The 13,514-nt window shown below is 70.3% G+C and overlaps 3 protein-coding genes across 3 annotated transcripts in view; all 3 read right to left on the minus strand.

The window, feature by feature from the left end:
- Window positions 1–531: 531 nt before the first annotated feature.
- On the minus strand, window positions 532–7,965 carry MAP2K7 (mitogen-activated protein kinase kinase 7). The gene is given in 14 exon segments (XM_068421768.1): window positions 532–2,380; window positions 3,125–3,170; window positions 3,286–3,428; window positions 3,524–3,604; window positions 3,840–4,019; window positions 4,097–4,204; window positions 4,532–4,651; window positions 4,743–4,856; window positions 4,940–4,963; window positions 4,965–5,007; window positions 5,660–5,801; window positions 6,516–6,549; window positions 6,551–6,564; window positions 7,812–7,965. Coding segments are annotated over 14 exon segments (1,311 nt in total). The 5' UTR covers window positions 7,936–7,965; the 3' UTR covers window positions 532–2,242.
- A 554-nt stretch (window positions 7,966–8,519) lies between these two features.
- On the minus strand, window positions 8,520–12,147 carry SAMD1 (sterile alpha motif domain containing 1). Its single transcript, XM_068421697.1, has 6 exons — window positions 11,723–12,147; window positions 11,566–11,673; window positions 10,737–11,019; window positions 10,391–10,484; window positions 10,182–10,293; window positions 8,520–9,377 (listed from the first exon to the last, which is right to left on the minus strand). The coding sequence occupies exons 1-6, from the start codon at window positions 12,131–12,133 to the stop codon at window positions 9,213–9,215; spliced, it is 1,173 nt and encodes a 390-aa protein (XP_068277798.1). The 5' UTR covers window positions 12,134–12,147; the 3' UTR covers window positions 8,520–9,212.
- Window positions 12,148–13,423: 1,276 nt separating this feature from the next.
- The window catches only part of COLGALT1 (collagen beta(1-O)galactosyltransferase 1), a 2,606-nt gene continuing 2,515 nt past the window's right edge, over window positions 13,424–13,514 (minus strand). The window contains exon 7 of the mRNA XM_068421698.1: window positions 13,424–13,428. Within this exon, the coding sequence (XP_068277799.1) occupies window positions 13,424–13,428 (5 nt within the window). The remainder of the gene's footprint in view (window positions 13,429–13,514) is intronic.

Consider the following 13,514-nt stretch of genomic DNA (forward strand, 5'->3'; position numbering starts at 1 on the left):
CTGTCCCCCCCCCGCACCCACCCGCGGGCCCCCCCCGGGGCAGCAGCAGCAGCAGCAGGAGGAGGGGGCTGGGGGGGCTCCAGGGTGGCGCCATGGGGGGGTCCCCACGCGTGTCCCCGGCGGTGGCAGGTCCCGCGGGTCCCACCCGTGTCCCCAGCGCTGTCCCCGGGTCCCGCCCACGCGTGGGAGTGGGGCGGGGGGGGGGGGACCCCCCCCCGAGGCCACCGTCTCCCCGGTGACACCGGCCTGGCCTTGGGCTGCGGGGACGTCACCTGGGGGGGACACCGGGCACCCCCGCCCGTCCCTGGTGTCCCCTCGTGTTCCCTGCATCCCCCCAATGCCCTCAATGTCCCCCCTGTCCTCCCTCATGTCCCCAATGTCCCCCCCGTGCCTCTGATGTCCCCCCGTCCCCCCCACTGTCCCCAAAGTCCCCATCTCCCCCCACAACCCCCCCATCCTCCTGTGTCCCCGTCCCCCATCAATGTCCCCAAAGTCCCCCCCGTCCCCCAGAGCCTGACGCCGACGCGGCCCTTCGGGTTTCACATGCGCATTTATAATAATAATAATAATAATAATTAATAATAATAATTAATAATGACGACGATAACGAGGGGCAGCCGCCGCCCGCGCCCACGATGCTCTGAGACCGCCCCCGCTGCCACCCCGGGGGACACGGCGGGGGGGACACGTGGGGACACGTGCGAGGCGTCCCCTGCCCCCCGCCCTGATTGTCGCTGCGTGGCCTCGCGCCGGCCCCGTGTCACCGTGTCCCCGTCACCCGAAGGCCACCGTCACCCCGGGGGCCTCTGCCGTGTCCCCACATTGTCCCTCCGTGTCACATCCCCACCACGTGTCCCCACTGTCCCTCGGTGTCACGTCCCCGTGACGAGTCCCCACGTTGTCCCTCCGCTTCACACCCCCACGACGTCCCTTGTGTCACATCCACGCCACGTCCCTGAGCCACGTCCCCACGGCGTCCCTCGTGCCACGTCCCCGAGCCACCTCGCTGTGCCGTGTCCCCACGCCGTGTCCCCAGGCCACCTGTGTCATCCTTCCACGCCGTGTCCCCGTGTCACATCCTGGTGCCACCTCGGTGCCATCCCTACGTGTCACCTCTCTGCCGTGTCCCCACGTCACATCCTCCTGCCATCTTCGTGTCACATCCCGGTGCCATCTCCGCGTCACATCCCTCTGTCACCTCTGCCATGTCCCCACGTTGTCCCTCCGTGCCACGTCCCCACGCCGGGCCTCCACGTTGTCCCCTGTCCCTCGTCTCCGTGCCGTGTCCCCATGCCACATCCCCGTGCCACCTCCATGCCATGTCCTCTGTGCTGTGTCCCTGTGCCACCTCCATGCCACGTCCCTGTGCCACCTCCATGCCACATCCATGTGCCACCTCCGCGTCGTCTCTCCGTGCCACGTCCCCGCAGTGTCCCCACGCATCGTCCTCCACCCGTCACATCCACGTGCCACATCCCCATGTCACATCCCCATGTCACATCTGTGTCCCCATGCCATGTGCCACGTCCCCGTGCCGTGTCCCCGTGTCACATCCCGCCGTGCTGCGTGTCACATCGCAGGGTGCCACGTCCCCACGCCACGTCCCCGTGTCACATCCCTGCACTGTGTCCCCGTGTCACGTCCCAGCATGTCACGTCCTCGTGCCACATCCTGGTGCCACATCCCCATGCCGTCCCCTTGCCACTGCCCCACAGTCGGGTCCTGTCCCCACTTGGGGACAGTGGTAGTCACGGGGACAGCCCTGAGCTCGGAGGCCAAGGAGCTGCTGGCCCTGGGGAAACTGAGGCACGGGCCACCCGCAGTGGGGGACACGGAGGGGACATGGGTGTCCCCCTGCCCCAGCATTATAAAGGGAGGTGGGGACATCAGAAGGGGACACACTGGGACATACTGGGACACACCAGGATGCGCCAGGAGACACTGGGACACACTGGGATGCACGAGGACACGGGGTGCCGGGTTCCACCAGGACGCACTGGGACACACTGGGGACACGCCAGGACATACTGGGGCACACACTGGGATGTGCTGGGACAGGCCAGGACGTGCCGTCACGCCTCAGGACGCACCAGGACACACTGGGATGTGCTGGGACACGTTGGGACAGGCCGTGACACGCCGGGACGCACCAGGACACGCCGTGCCACGCGTGTCCCGGGGCTGCCGGGCGCTGGCGGGCGTCACCGCGGGCGTGGCGGGCAGCGGGGGCGGGCGGCGGGTGCTACCTGGTGAAGAAGGGCAGGTGGTGCTGGCTGAGGCCACCGCCCGTGCGGGGGGACTCTGTCCGCGCCATCACGTCCTTGAACCACGAGGCCACGTCCACCTCCAGCGTCTCGTAGCGCTTGATGAAGTTGTGCTCCTGCGGGAGGGGCGGGTCAGCGGGGGGGACACGGGGACGTGGGACAGGGACAGGGGGGTGGGGACACGGGGACAAGGACAGGGGGGTGGGGACACGGGGACAGGGACAGGGGGGTGGGGACACGGGGACGAGGACAGGGGGGTGGGGACACGGGGACAGGGACACAAGCATCAGGACATGGATGTGGGCATCAGAACAGGGGTGTGGGGACATGGATGGGGACAGGGGTGTGGGGACACGAGCACCAGGACATGGATATGGGCACCACGACATGGGTGTGGGGACAGGGACATGGGGACACAGGCGTGGGGACACGGATACGGGCACCAGGACAGGGGTGTGGGGACACGCATGGGCACAGGGACACAGGCAGAGGGACGCAGACATGGGGACAGGGACACAAGGACACGGACACAGGCACAGGGACATGGGAGTGGCGACACGGACACAGATATGGGGACAGGGACACGGGGATAGGCATGGGGACAGGGATAAGGACACCAGACACTGGTGCAGAGACAGGCATGGGGACAGGGACGGGGACATCTGACATCGCTGTGGACATGAATGGGGACAGGGGCTTGGGGACGGTGACAAGGAGGCCAAGGACCCCCCAGGGATGGCAGCACGCCCCCACCCACGCAGGTGACACGTCTGGACCCTGGGACAGAGACAGGGACCCTCCTTGGGGACACGTGTGACAGGGACGGCCTGGGGAGGGGACACGTGGCCTCGGGGACTCACCAGTAACTTGTTGTACTTTGGTCTTTTCCTGTGGTCCTTGGTGAGGCTGCAGGAGAGGGGAGGGGGCTCAGCACCCTGGGGACACCCTGGGGACCCCCTGGGGACACCCTGGGGACACCCTGGGGCCGTGTCCCCAGCGCCGGGGGTGGCCCGTCACCCACCAGTCCCTGACGAAGGCCTGGAAGTCCCCGGAGAAGCCCATGGCGGGGGGCAGGAGCGGGGGGTCCTCCTGCAGCACCTTCGTCAGCACCTCGAAATCCGTCTTGCAGTTCTGGTAGGGGAACTGCCCCGTGGCCAGCTCCACCTGCGGGGACACGCGGGGACACCGCTGTCACCCGGGGGGGGACGGGGAGGCGGCGGGGGGGTGGGGGGGCTGGGTACAGGGGCGCGGGGGCTCACCAGGGAGATGCCGAGGCTCCAGACGTCGGCGCGGATGTCGTAGTCGGGCTTGGTGGGGTCGGGGGGGTCGATGCGCTCGGGCTGGGAGAGAGGAGGGGGGTGTTGGGGGGGGGGGCACGGCCAGGGGACCCCCAGGGACCCCCCAGCACCCACCTGGGGGGGGGGTCAGCACCCACATCTACGGGGACCCACCTCCAGGACATGCAGCCCCCACCCCACGAGAACACTCCAGCGGCACCGTGACCCCCCCTGCAGCTCCCTCTGCCCCCCCCGGCCCCCCCGCAGCCCCCCCACCCCCCCGTCCCCCCCCGCTCACGGCCATGTAGGCGGCGCAGCCGGCGCTGCGGGTCTTGGCCTTGGAGTCCACGAGGCGGCCGCTGATGCCGAAGTCGCAGAGCTTCACCTGCCCCCGCTCGTCCAGCAGGATGTTGGAGGGCTTCACGTCGCGGTGGATCACCCCGTGCTTCTCCTTCAGGTAGAACAGCGCCTTCACGATCTGTGGGGACGGGCTGTCAGCGGCGGAGCCCCCCCCCGCGCCCCCGGGTGCCCCCCAGACCCCCCCACCCCGCTCACCGCCACCGTCATCTTGCCCAGGATGCGCTCGGGGATGGGGCCCTGGATGCGCTTCTTGAGCTTCTCGGCGCACGTGCCCATGAGCTCCATGGCGATGAAGACGTCGGTCTGGGGGGGGAGGAAGGGCGGGGGTGGGAGGGGGCCAGGGGACACTGGGGAGGGGGCCAGGGGACACTGGGGGACACCTCCTGCCATGGCTGGGGCGGGGGGGACAGCACAGAGGGGGCAGGAGGGACAGGGGACGGAGGGTGGAGGGCCCCATGGCCACATCCAGGCCCAGGGGGGTCCCCATGGCCATAACCAGACCCTGGGGTGGGCCCCATGGCCATATCTGGACCATTATGGGGCCCCCATACCCGTATCCAAACCCCAAGGGGTCCCCATGGCCGTACCCCAGCCCCGGGGGGGTCCCCCCACCCGCCCCGGGGGGCTCACGTTGGTGATGAAGGTGCCGAAGCACTGGACGATGTAGGGGCAGTCGTGGCTCTTGAGCACCACGTCCAGGTCCATGAGGATCCGCTTGTTCTCCTCCCGGTTCCCCGAGCGCCGCATTTGCTGGGGGGGGGAGGAACGGTGAGGGGGGGGCAGGGGGTGCCCGGGGGGGTCAGGGGGTGCCCGGGGGGGGGGCACAGGGGCCAGGCCCCACCTTGACGGCGATGACGTGGCCCGTCTTGCGGAAGCGCATCTTCCAGACCTGCCCGCACGTGCCGCTGCCGATCTCGCCCAGGTTCTCCAGGTCGTTGATCTCCGCCTGGTAGCGCTGGGGGGTGTGGGGGGGGTCAGGGTCCCCTGTGTCCCCTCCCTGTCCCCCGTGTCCCCCCCGTGTCCCCCCCCCGCGCTCACCTGCCCCCCCACGGTCAGGTACCCCCGTCTGCTTCATGATCTCCTGCAGCTTCTGGTCGATCTCGATGCTGGGGAGGAGAAAGGGGGGACCCAGCCAATCGGGATGGGGCAAGGAGGGCGCCCGGCCAATCGGGATGGGGCAAGGAGGGCGCCCGGCCAATCGGGATGTGTGGAGGGCACCCACATGTTTCCAGTCCCCCAGCCAATCAGCACACGGGGAATCGTCCCTGCCTGGCCAATCAGCACACGGGGAATCCTCCCTGCCTGGCCAATCAGCAGCCAGGGGCTCCTGCACATCTGGCCAATCAGCACACAGCTCTCCTCTACCTGCCCGGCCAATCAGCGCACACGATCCCCCTGAACCTCTGGCCAATCAGGGCAAGTGATTCCCTGGCCCTCCGACCAATCAGCACCTGCAGGCTCCTGTACCTCTGGCCAATGAGCATGTAACCAATCTCCTGCCTGGCCAATCAGCACACAGGATCCCCCGCCCACTCAGCCAATCACTGCACGCTCAGCCCAGGGGGTTCCCCAGCCAAGCTGGCCAATCAGAACACAGTTTTCTGCCTGCCCAGCCAATGAACTGCAGTGGCTGGGGGGCCCTGGGAGGGGGGGGGTCCCGGGGGGGCAACCCAGGGGCTGTCCCTGGTGGGTTCCTGGGAGGGGGGTGGATGTCCCCGGGGGGGGTCTCTCTGGGGGGGGTCCCCAGGGGGGTCTCACCTCTCGACGCTGCGGGGCACCAGGAAGGGTGGCTGGGGCAGCCCCAGCATGTTGCGGGGGCGGGTGGGGGGCGGCGGGTGCTGGGTGCCCTCGGGGGGCCCCCCCCGGCCCCCCCCGTCGCTCACCAGGGGCAGCTGCAGAGCTGGGGGGGGGGAGAGACCCCAGTCAGCCCCCCAAATCGGGGAGGGGGGCACAGAGACCCCGTCAGCCCCCTAAACACCCCCCAGCCCCCCCACTCCCTCTTGGGGCTGGGGGGGGACACGCAGCCCCCAGGGCATCGCCCCCCCGGAGCGGCTCAGCCCCATTTTTGCCCCATTTTGCCTTTTTCCACCCCATTTTCCTGCTCCTGCCCCACTTCAGCTCAACCTGTTTTTACCTGTTTCTGCCCCATTTCACCTCTTTTTGCCCCATTTCGCCCCCTCCCCTCTCATCCCGCCCCCCCTCCTCATCCCCCCCCCCGCCATGCGTGCCGCAGCCGCATGCGCCGCGGGGCCGGGCCATGCACCCCGCGGGGGCCGGGCCGGGGGGGGCCACACTCCATGCGACAGGCAGGGCAGCCACGCGGGGGGGGGGGACACACAGGGGACATTCGGGGGGGACATTCGGGGTGGGGGGGGGACGGGGTGAGCAGGGAGAAGCTGACAGGGAAAAGCTGCTCCGTTGAGTGGGGAAACTGAGGCACGGAGGGTTTAGGATGTGCTGGGGGGGGTGAACCTGCCTTGAGGAGGGGGGGGGGACATGGGGATGTCCCCAAGGAGGGGGACAGGGGGGTGTCAGCGAGGGGGGGGGGACAGGGAGGTGTTAGAAGTTGGGGGGATGCGGGAGGACCCCAAGCGGCGGCGAGATGTGGTGGTACCTGCTCGCTGGGACGGAGCGGGAGCGGGGCTTAGGGGTGATGACGATGACTGGATTGTTTGGGGGGGGGGGCAGGGGGTGAGGGGGGGGGTGGGGGGGGAGAAAATAAAAAAACACGGGGAGAAAAAGGGAAAAAATAAAGAAAAAGAAAGAAAAACACCGTAAATCACAACAGGAACAAACTGGAGCACTGGGGGGGGGGCAGAATGAACTGAAATGGGGGGGAAAAGGGGGGGAACAAGGGGGGTAGGGGTGTTTGGGGGGTGTAGGGGGGTTTGGGGGGGTCCCCAGCAGCTCCAGCCACCCCCGGCCCGGAAATCGGCAGGTTTGATCCCATAAAATTGTAGGGAAACAGCGGAAAATCGTCACCCGGCCGCGGTAGGGGGGGGGGGGCCCGCCCCCCCCCCCAAATAAAGGTCCTACCTGGGTGGAGGGGGGTGCCCCCCCCCCAAAGCGGCTCCACAGGGGGCTCAGTGTGGTGGTGCCCCCCCCCACCTCCAGCACTAAGCTGGAACCCCCAAATTCCTGCGCTGCCTCCAGCAGGCCCCAGTACCGCCCAGTGGCACCAGTAAAGCCCTCGCGCCCCGCCGACTTCACCCAGTAAAGCCCTCGCACCCCCAAGCCTCCCCTCAGCTGCCCCCAAATAACCCCAGTACATCCCCAAATACCCCCCCGCGCCCCCCAACCCCCATTTTGCCCAATACGTCCCTCAACGGCCCCCCCAGTACTGCTACAGACCCCCAGTGGGCCCCCCCAGGGCCCCTTCCGGCCCCTCAGCTGCCCCCCAGCACCCCCAAGCTGACCTCAGCCCCCCCCAGCGCTCCTCACACCCCCCCACACGCCCCTAAAACGGCCCTCGACCACCCCCTACTGAACCCAACACAGCCCTCACAGCCCCGATCCCCCTCACAGCCCCCCAAACCTCCTCAGCTTCCCCCCAATTTCTCTCACCACCCCCCAATCCCCCAGCACGGCCTCAAGACCCCCCCAAGCTCCTCAAGCAGCCCCCAGACCCCTTAACAAGGCCCTAACGATGACGGTGCCCCTACCCAGCCCCCCCCCCGCCTCAACTGCCCCCCAATCCCCTCCTCACCCTCAAACCTCCTCAGCTGCCTCCGATCCCCCCCAAGCTCCTCAAGCAGCCCCCAGACCCCTTAACAAGCCCCTAACGATGAGGTTACCCCCCCTCACACCCCCCCCAACCGCCTCAGCCGCCCCGGCCCGGGCCTGGGCCTAGCCCTGGGCCTGGGCCCGGTTCCACCCCCCCACCCCGGGCCTTCCCCCGGCGGCTCCTTACTCGGCCGAGCGCGGGCAGGGCTGATGTCGAGGTTGAGGTCGATGCGGCGGCGGGCTTCCCGGTTCTCCTGCTTGAGCTTCGCCTCCAGACGCGACAGTTTCTGCTCCAGCGAGGACGCCGCCATCTTCCCCCGCCGCCGCCGCCGCGCAGCCACAAACACGGCACCGCGCATGCGCCGCCCGGCCCCGCCGCGAAGCGCCGCCGCGGGGGGGGCTCATGGCCGCCGCCGGCCACCGTCGCGCCCGCCCTTCCCCGCCGCGGCGTCGGGAGGGGGAGTGCGCATGCGCGGGTCCGCCGGGGACTGGCAGGGCGAGCGCCGCCTGGTGGCGTGGAGGGTCAGCGCATGCGCACTGAGCGCCCGCCCCACTGGGGGCCCTTGGGGGGGTCCCCTATAGACACCCCCCAGCAAAGCCCCCCACCCTGGGGACCCCCAGGACCCCTCACCTGACCCTGACACCCCCAAACCTCCCCCCAAACACAAAGCCCTCACCCCCCCAAAGAGCCTCAACCCCCCCCCAGAGCTCCCCCAGATCCCCAAAGAGCCCCCAGAGCCCCCCAAAGAGCCCCCCCAAAGAGCCCCCCCAAAGAGCCCCCCCCAAAGAGCCCCCAGCCCCCCCCAAAGCTCCCCCAGACCCCCCAAGCTCCCCCAGCCCCCCATAACCCCGGGGGGGGAGGGGGCTGTATAATTTTTTTATCATTTTTATCCGTTTTTATTTAAAAAAACCCCAAAAACGAGCCAGGCCCGGGGAAGGGGGGAGGGGCACAGACCACGATTGGGGGGGGGCTGGGGGGGGAGAGCAGACCCCCCCCCATCTCGTGGCAAAGGCGGGGGGGGGCGCACCCCAATTTAATGGGGGGGTGGGGGGGGCACAGGCTGGGGCAGGTTAAAACATCTCTGGGCAGCGCCCCCCCCCCCCCTCAACCCGACCCCTCCCCAGGCAATAAAAATCCCCCCCCCCAAGAAAAGGGGGGCCCCCCCTTAAAAAAGGGGCACCCCCAAAGAGGGGTGACCCCCCAAAAGAGAGGGGACCCCCCAAAAAGAGGGACCCCCTCAAGAGAAGGGCCCCCCCCAAAGAGATGGGGACCCCCTAGAAGGGGGTCACCCCTCAAAGAGAGACCCCCCCATGAGAAGGGACCCCCCCAAAAAGAGAGGGGAGGACTCCCTAGAGAGGGATGACACCCCCAAAGAGAGCACCCCCCCCCACAAGGAGGGGACCCCCAACAGGAGGGGACCCCCCCTCACCCACCAGCCCCCCCAAAGTCTCTCTCCGCAGCAGCGGGGGGTCGCGGGGCCGCCCCACCTCCATGGGGTGGGGTGAAGGGGCCCTCCCGGATACCGGGGTGCCCCCCCTGGATCCTGGGGGTCCCCCCTCCCCAGTATTTCCTCGGGGGGGGGGGGTGTCAGGCGGGGAAGGGCTCCGGGGGGGGCTCCTCGTCCTGGAAGTGGCTGCGCTGCAGCAGCTTCACGTGGTACTCGTAGATCTTGAGCGCGGGGCCGAGGCGGATGGAGAGCCCCGTCAGCACGTCCGCCCGCTGCATCAGCAGCAGCGACTTCCCGTCGATCTCCTGCGGGGGGGGGCACCCATGGGTGGGGGGGGACCCATAGGGTGGGGGGGGGGGGGGGGGCGGAACTGTGGGGTTATGGGGGAGCCCATGGGGTGGAGGGGAATGAGCCTGGGGTGGCTCGAGGGGATGGTGGGGAGTGGGTGGACGGGGGGGTGGGGGCACCTCGGGGACACCCTTGGGGACATGGGGGGGCACCCACGGGTGGGGGGGGACCCATAGGATATGGGGGGAACCTGTGGGATTGGGGGGAACCCGTGGGGTTATGGGGGGCCCATGGGGTGGAGGGAACCAGCCTGGGGTGGCTCGAGGGGATGGTGGGGAGTGGGATGGGCAGGGGGGGGGCACCTTGGGGACACCCCCAGAGACAAGGGGACACTCATGGGGACAGGGGGACCCCCCCCAGGGAACCCCCCAAAGGTGACAGGGGGAGGTGGGGCACCCAGGGATGGGGGACATCAGTGGGGTCACCCCTGGGGAGATTGTGGGGGGACCTGTGGGGATGGGGGGGATGACACCCACCCCCTTGGGGACACTGTGGGGACACCCAGGGGGGACAGGGGGTGTGGGGACACCCGTGGGGACACTGTGGGGACACCCAGGGGGGACAGGGGGTGCGGGGACACCCGTGGGGACACTGTGGGGACAGCGGGTGTGAGTGGGGACAGCACGGGGAGAGGGATGGGGTGAGCAGGGACAGCCACGGGGACGCTGTGGGGACACCCAGGGTGGACAGCGGGGACACCGGGGGGGGATTGGTGACACGGGGGTGGGGATTGGTGACACCGGGGGCACACGGGGACCCACCTGCTCCTGGAAGGCCGTGGCCTGCTCGGGGAACCCGGCCTCGGTGAAGTAATCCACCACGTCCCGCACCGACCACTCCACGGGGTCGGCCGCCTTCTCCTTCCTCCCGGCCCTGGGGACAGCGGGGACGGTGTCACCGGGGGGGGGGACGGTGTCACCGGGGGGGGTGACACAGGGCAGGGGGGATGCGGGGCCCCCCCCAGACTCACGCGCAGCCGAAGGGGGTCCCGTCGGTGGCCCGGGGTCCCGGCCGGCCGGGGGACAGCGGCACCGAGGGCTCGGCACCCGCCAGCGCCGGGGACACTGCGGGGACACGGGGGGGGGTCAGCTCTGCCCCCCGACTGCCCCCCCGCCTTGAACCCCCCAACTGCCCCACAGCACCCCCAAACTGCCCCCCCCAACTTGAACTCCCCAACTGCCCCCCAGCACCCCCAAACTGCCCCCCAGCACCCCCAAACTGCCCCCCCAGTGCTCTGACCCCCCCCAACTGCCCCCCCCAGTGCTCTCACCTCCCCCAAAGTGCCCCCCCACACCCCCCCCCCCCCGGGGGGTCACCTGCTCTGTCGGGCTGCCCGAACGCCCCCTCCTTTTTGAGGGGGGCCAGGTGGTGGCAGGCGCTTTCCCCCGGCGAACAGGCCTTGGGCTGGGGCAGGGGGCGCTCGGGGAGGGGGGGCTGCCCGGGGGGGCGAAGCGGGGGCCCCCCCCGCCCCTCGCCGTTCAGCTGCCGGGGGGGCCCCCCATCCTCCGAGGCCTCCGAGCCCGTCCCGTCTTCCTCCTCGTCCTCCTCATCCTCCTCCTCCTCCTCCCGCGCCGATGCCTCAGTACCACTGCAGGGGGGCTGGGGGAGGGGGGCATGGGAATAAGGGGGGTCCCCAAAACCTAGGACCCCCCCCAAATCTGCAGCCTCCCCCTAAACACCCACAACCCCCCAAAAGCTGGGGGACCCCCAAAGCTGCCCCTCAGCCCCAACGCTGTCTGACCCCCCCCCAAACCCAGGACCCCCCCAAACACCCCCCAGTCCTGCAGGGCCCCCCCCAAAAGACCCCCCACGTGCACCCCTGGGGTACAGGCCCCCAAACCTCCCCCCAAACAACCCCACAGGTTCCCCCCCCCCCCAAACCAAGATCCTCCTTGGCCCCCCCCGGTCCTGGGGACCCCCCCTGCCTCTCAGCCCCCTCCCAGCACCCAGGGACCCCCCCCCCGGTCCCCTCACGACCCCTCAGCCCCCCGGTCCCCTCAGGCCCCCCATGACCCCCTCGGGGTCCCCGCCGTACCCTCAGCCCCCCCCCCCAATTCCCACCATCCCCCCCGGTCCCCTCAGCCCCCCCGGTCCCCACCATCCCCTCACGACCCCTCAGCCCCCCCCCCGGTCCCCCCCCCTCACCTTCCGGGCCCGGCCCGCCGCCCCCCGGCCGCGCTCGGCCCGGGCCGCGCCGATGGTGCCCAGGCGGGTCCGCTCCAGCCGCCCCCCGCCGCTGCCGCCGCCGCCTCCCGCCGCCGCCGCCCCGGACCCCCCCCCCCGCCCCGCCGGTGACCCCCACCCCGCCGTCGGCCGGCACCGCCGAGCCCTGCAGCCGCCCGCGGGTCAGGCGCCCGTCGCCGCCGAGGAACCGGGCGGCGTCGCGGAGGCTGACGGGGGGCTCTGCGCGGCGGGGGGCGGCGGGGGGCGGCGGCGGCGGCGGGGGGCGGCGGGGCGGCTGGACGCGGGCGGCGTTGCGGTAGGAGATGCTGCCCTTGTAGCTGACGCGCAGCACGGCGCGCTGCTGGATCAGCTTCTCCAGCTCGGCGCGGGTGCGCTCGGGCTCGGGGCCGTGCCGCCGCCGCACCATGCGGCAGATCCGCTCCAGGTCGGGCCGCGCTTTGCGCGACCGCAGCGAGTCGATCGTGTCCAGGATCCACTCCTGGTACCGCGGCGCCTCCGGGCCCGGCGGCGGCGGCGGCGGCACCGCCATGGCCGCCCGGCCCCCCCCCCGCCCCGCCGGCCCGCGCCTCCCGCCTCCGCCCGCCCCCCCCCCCCCGCCGCAGCCCCGCGGCCTCGCACCGGCCGCCGCCGCCCGCGCGCGCCCTTAAGGAGGAGCCGCCGCCGCCGCCGCCGCGCGCCTTAAGGTGGAGCCGCCCGCGCGCCCCGCCGCAGGCCACGCCCACCCGGCGGAGGCCACGCCCAGTGTCCCCGGAGGCCACGCCCACAAAACGACGCCGCGCCCCGATAGACGCAAAGCGGCGCCCGGATGAGGAAAGCCCCGCCCACATCGAGCACAAGCCACGCCCACAGAAACAGGCCACGCCCAGAGGGCGAGGCCACGCCCACAACAGGAACGCAACACGCCATCAAAGCCACGCCCAGAAGGTGGAAGCCCCGCCCACCGATCGAAGCCACGCCCATCTATCGAAGCCACGCCCACCGACCGGAGCCCCGCCCCCCCCACACCATGAGCTCCAGGGCCCCTTGTGCCCCCCCGCTGCCATCAGCCCCCCCGATGAGGACCCCCCCCCGATTCCCGAGGCCCTCCCAAACCCACGGGGGTCCCCAGGGTCCCCCAAGCCAAAGCCCCCCCCCCCCCCCAGTGGATCCCCCCCTTTCCTTGGAGCCCCCCAACCCCAAAGGACCCCCCTCACTCTCCAGCCCCCTCCCCACCCCCATGGGGTCCCCCCCAAAACCCACAGCCCCCCCCCCAATCCAAGCCCCCCCCCACAAACCCTTGGGCCCCCCCTCCCCATTTCCTTGGACCCCCCCCAAACCCACAAGCCCCCCCCTCCATCCATGGGGTCCCCCAAAACTTAGAGCCCCCCTTTCCTTCCCCCCCCCTTTAAGGGCCCCCCCAGCGGTGGGTCCCCCCCAATCCCCTCCTTCCCCCCCCCCATTTTAACACCAGATTTTAAACAAAACTTTATTGGTTTGTCTCAAACCTGTTCACAGCAGAGCCCTGGGGGGGGGGGGGGGGGCTCGGGGACCCCCCCGGGCTCTGGGGACCCCCCCCGTCATGCCCCCCTATGGGGAGCCCCCAAATCCTGCCCCCCTCTGCCCTTCCCCCCCCCCCCAAGCGTTTTGGGGCTAAACCCGACATGATCAGTTAAAACTGCGGGGCAGGGGGGGGTCACACCCTGCCCCCCCCCCCCCGATAAAAACAGGGGGGTCGGGGCCCCCCCCGAGGCGGGAAAGTGGGGGGCTGCCCCCCCCCAGCACCCCCTGGGGGCAAATAACCCCCAGAGCTCCCGGGGGGGGGGGCAAATCTCCCCCTGAATTACCCTTTGGGGGGGCAAATCCCCCCTTAATTATCCCGGGGGGGAAAATCCCCCTTTAATTACTTTTAGGGGGGACAAATTCCTCCCTAA

Source organism: Nyctibius grandis, chromosome 35 (assembly GCF_013368605.1).
Source record: "Nyctibius grandis isolate bNycGra1 chromosome 35, bNycGra1.pri, whole genome shotgun sequence".
NCBI lineage: Eukaryota > Metazoa > Chordata > Aves > Nyctibiiformes > Nyctibiidae > Nyctibius > Nyctibius grandis.

Coding starts and splice junctions, on each gene's coding strand:
- SAMD1 (XM_068421697.1), bottom strand. CDS start 12,133: ATGGCGGTGCCGCCGCCGCCGCCGCCGGGCCCGGAGGCGCCGCGGTAC. Junction 11,674..11,722: donor CGGTGCCGGCCGACGGCGGG/GTGGGGGTCACC, acceptor GCGGCGGCGGCG/GGAGGCGGCGGCGGCAGCGG. Junction 10,485..10,736: donor CGGGCAGCCCGACAGAGCAG/GTGACCCCCCGG, acceptor GTGTCCCCGCAG/TGTCCCCGGCGCTGGCGGGT.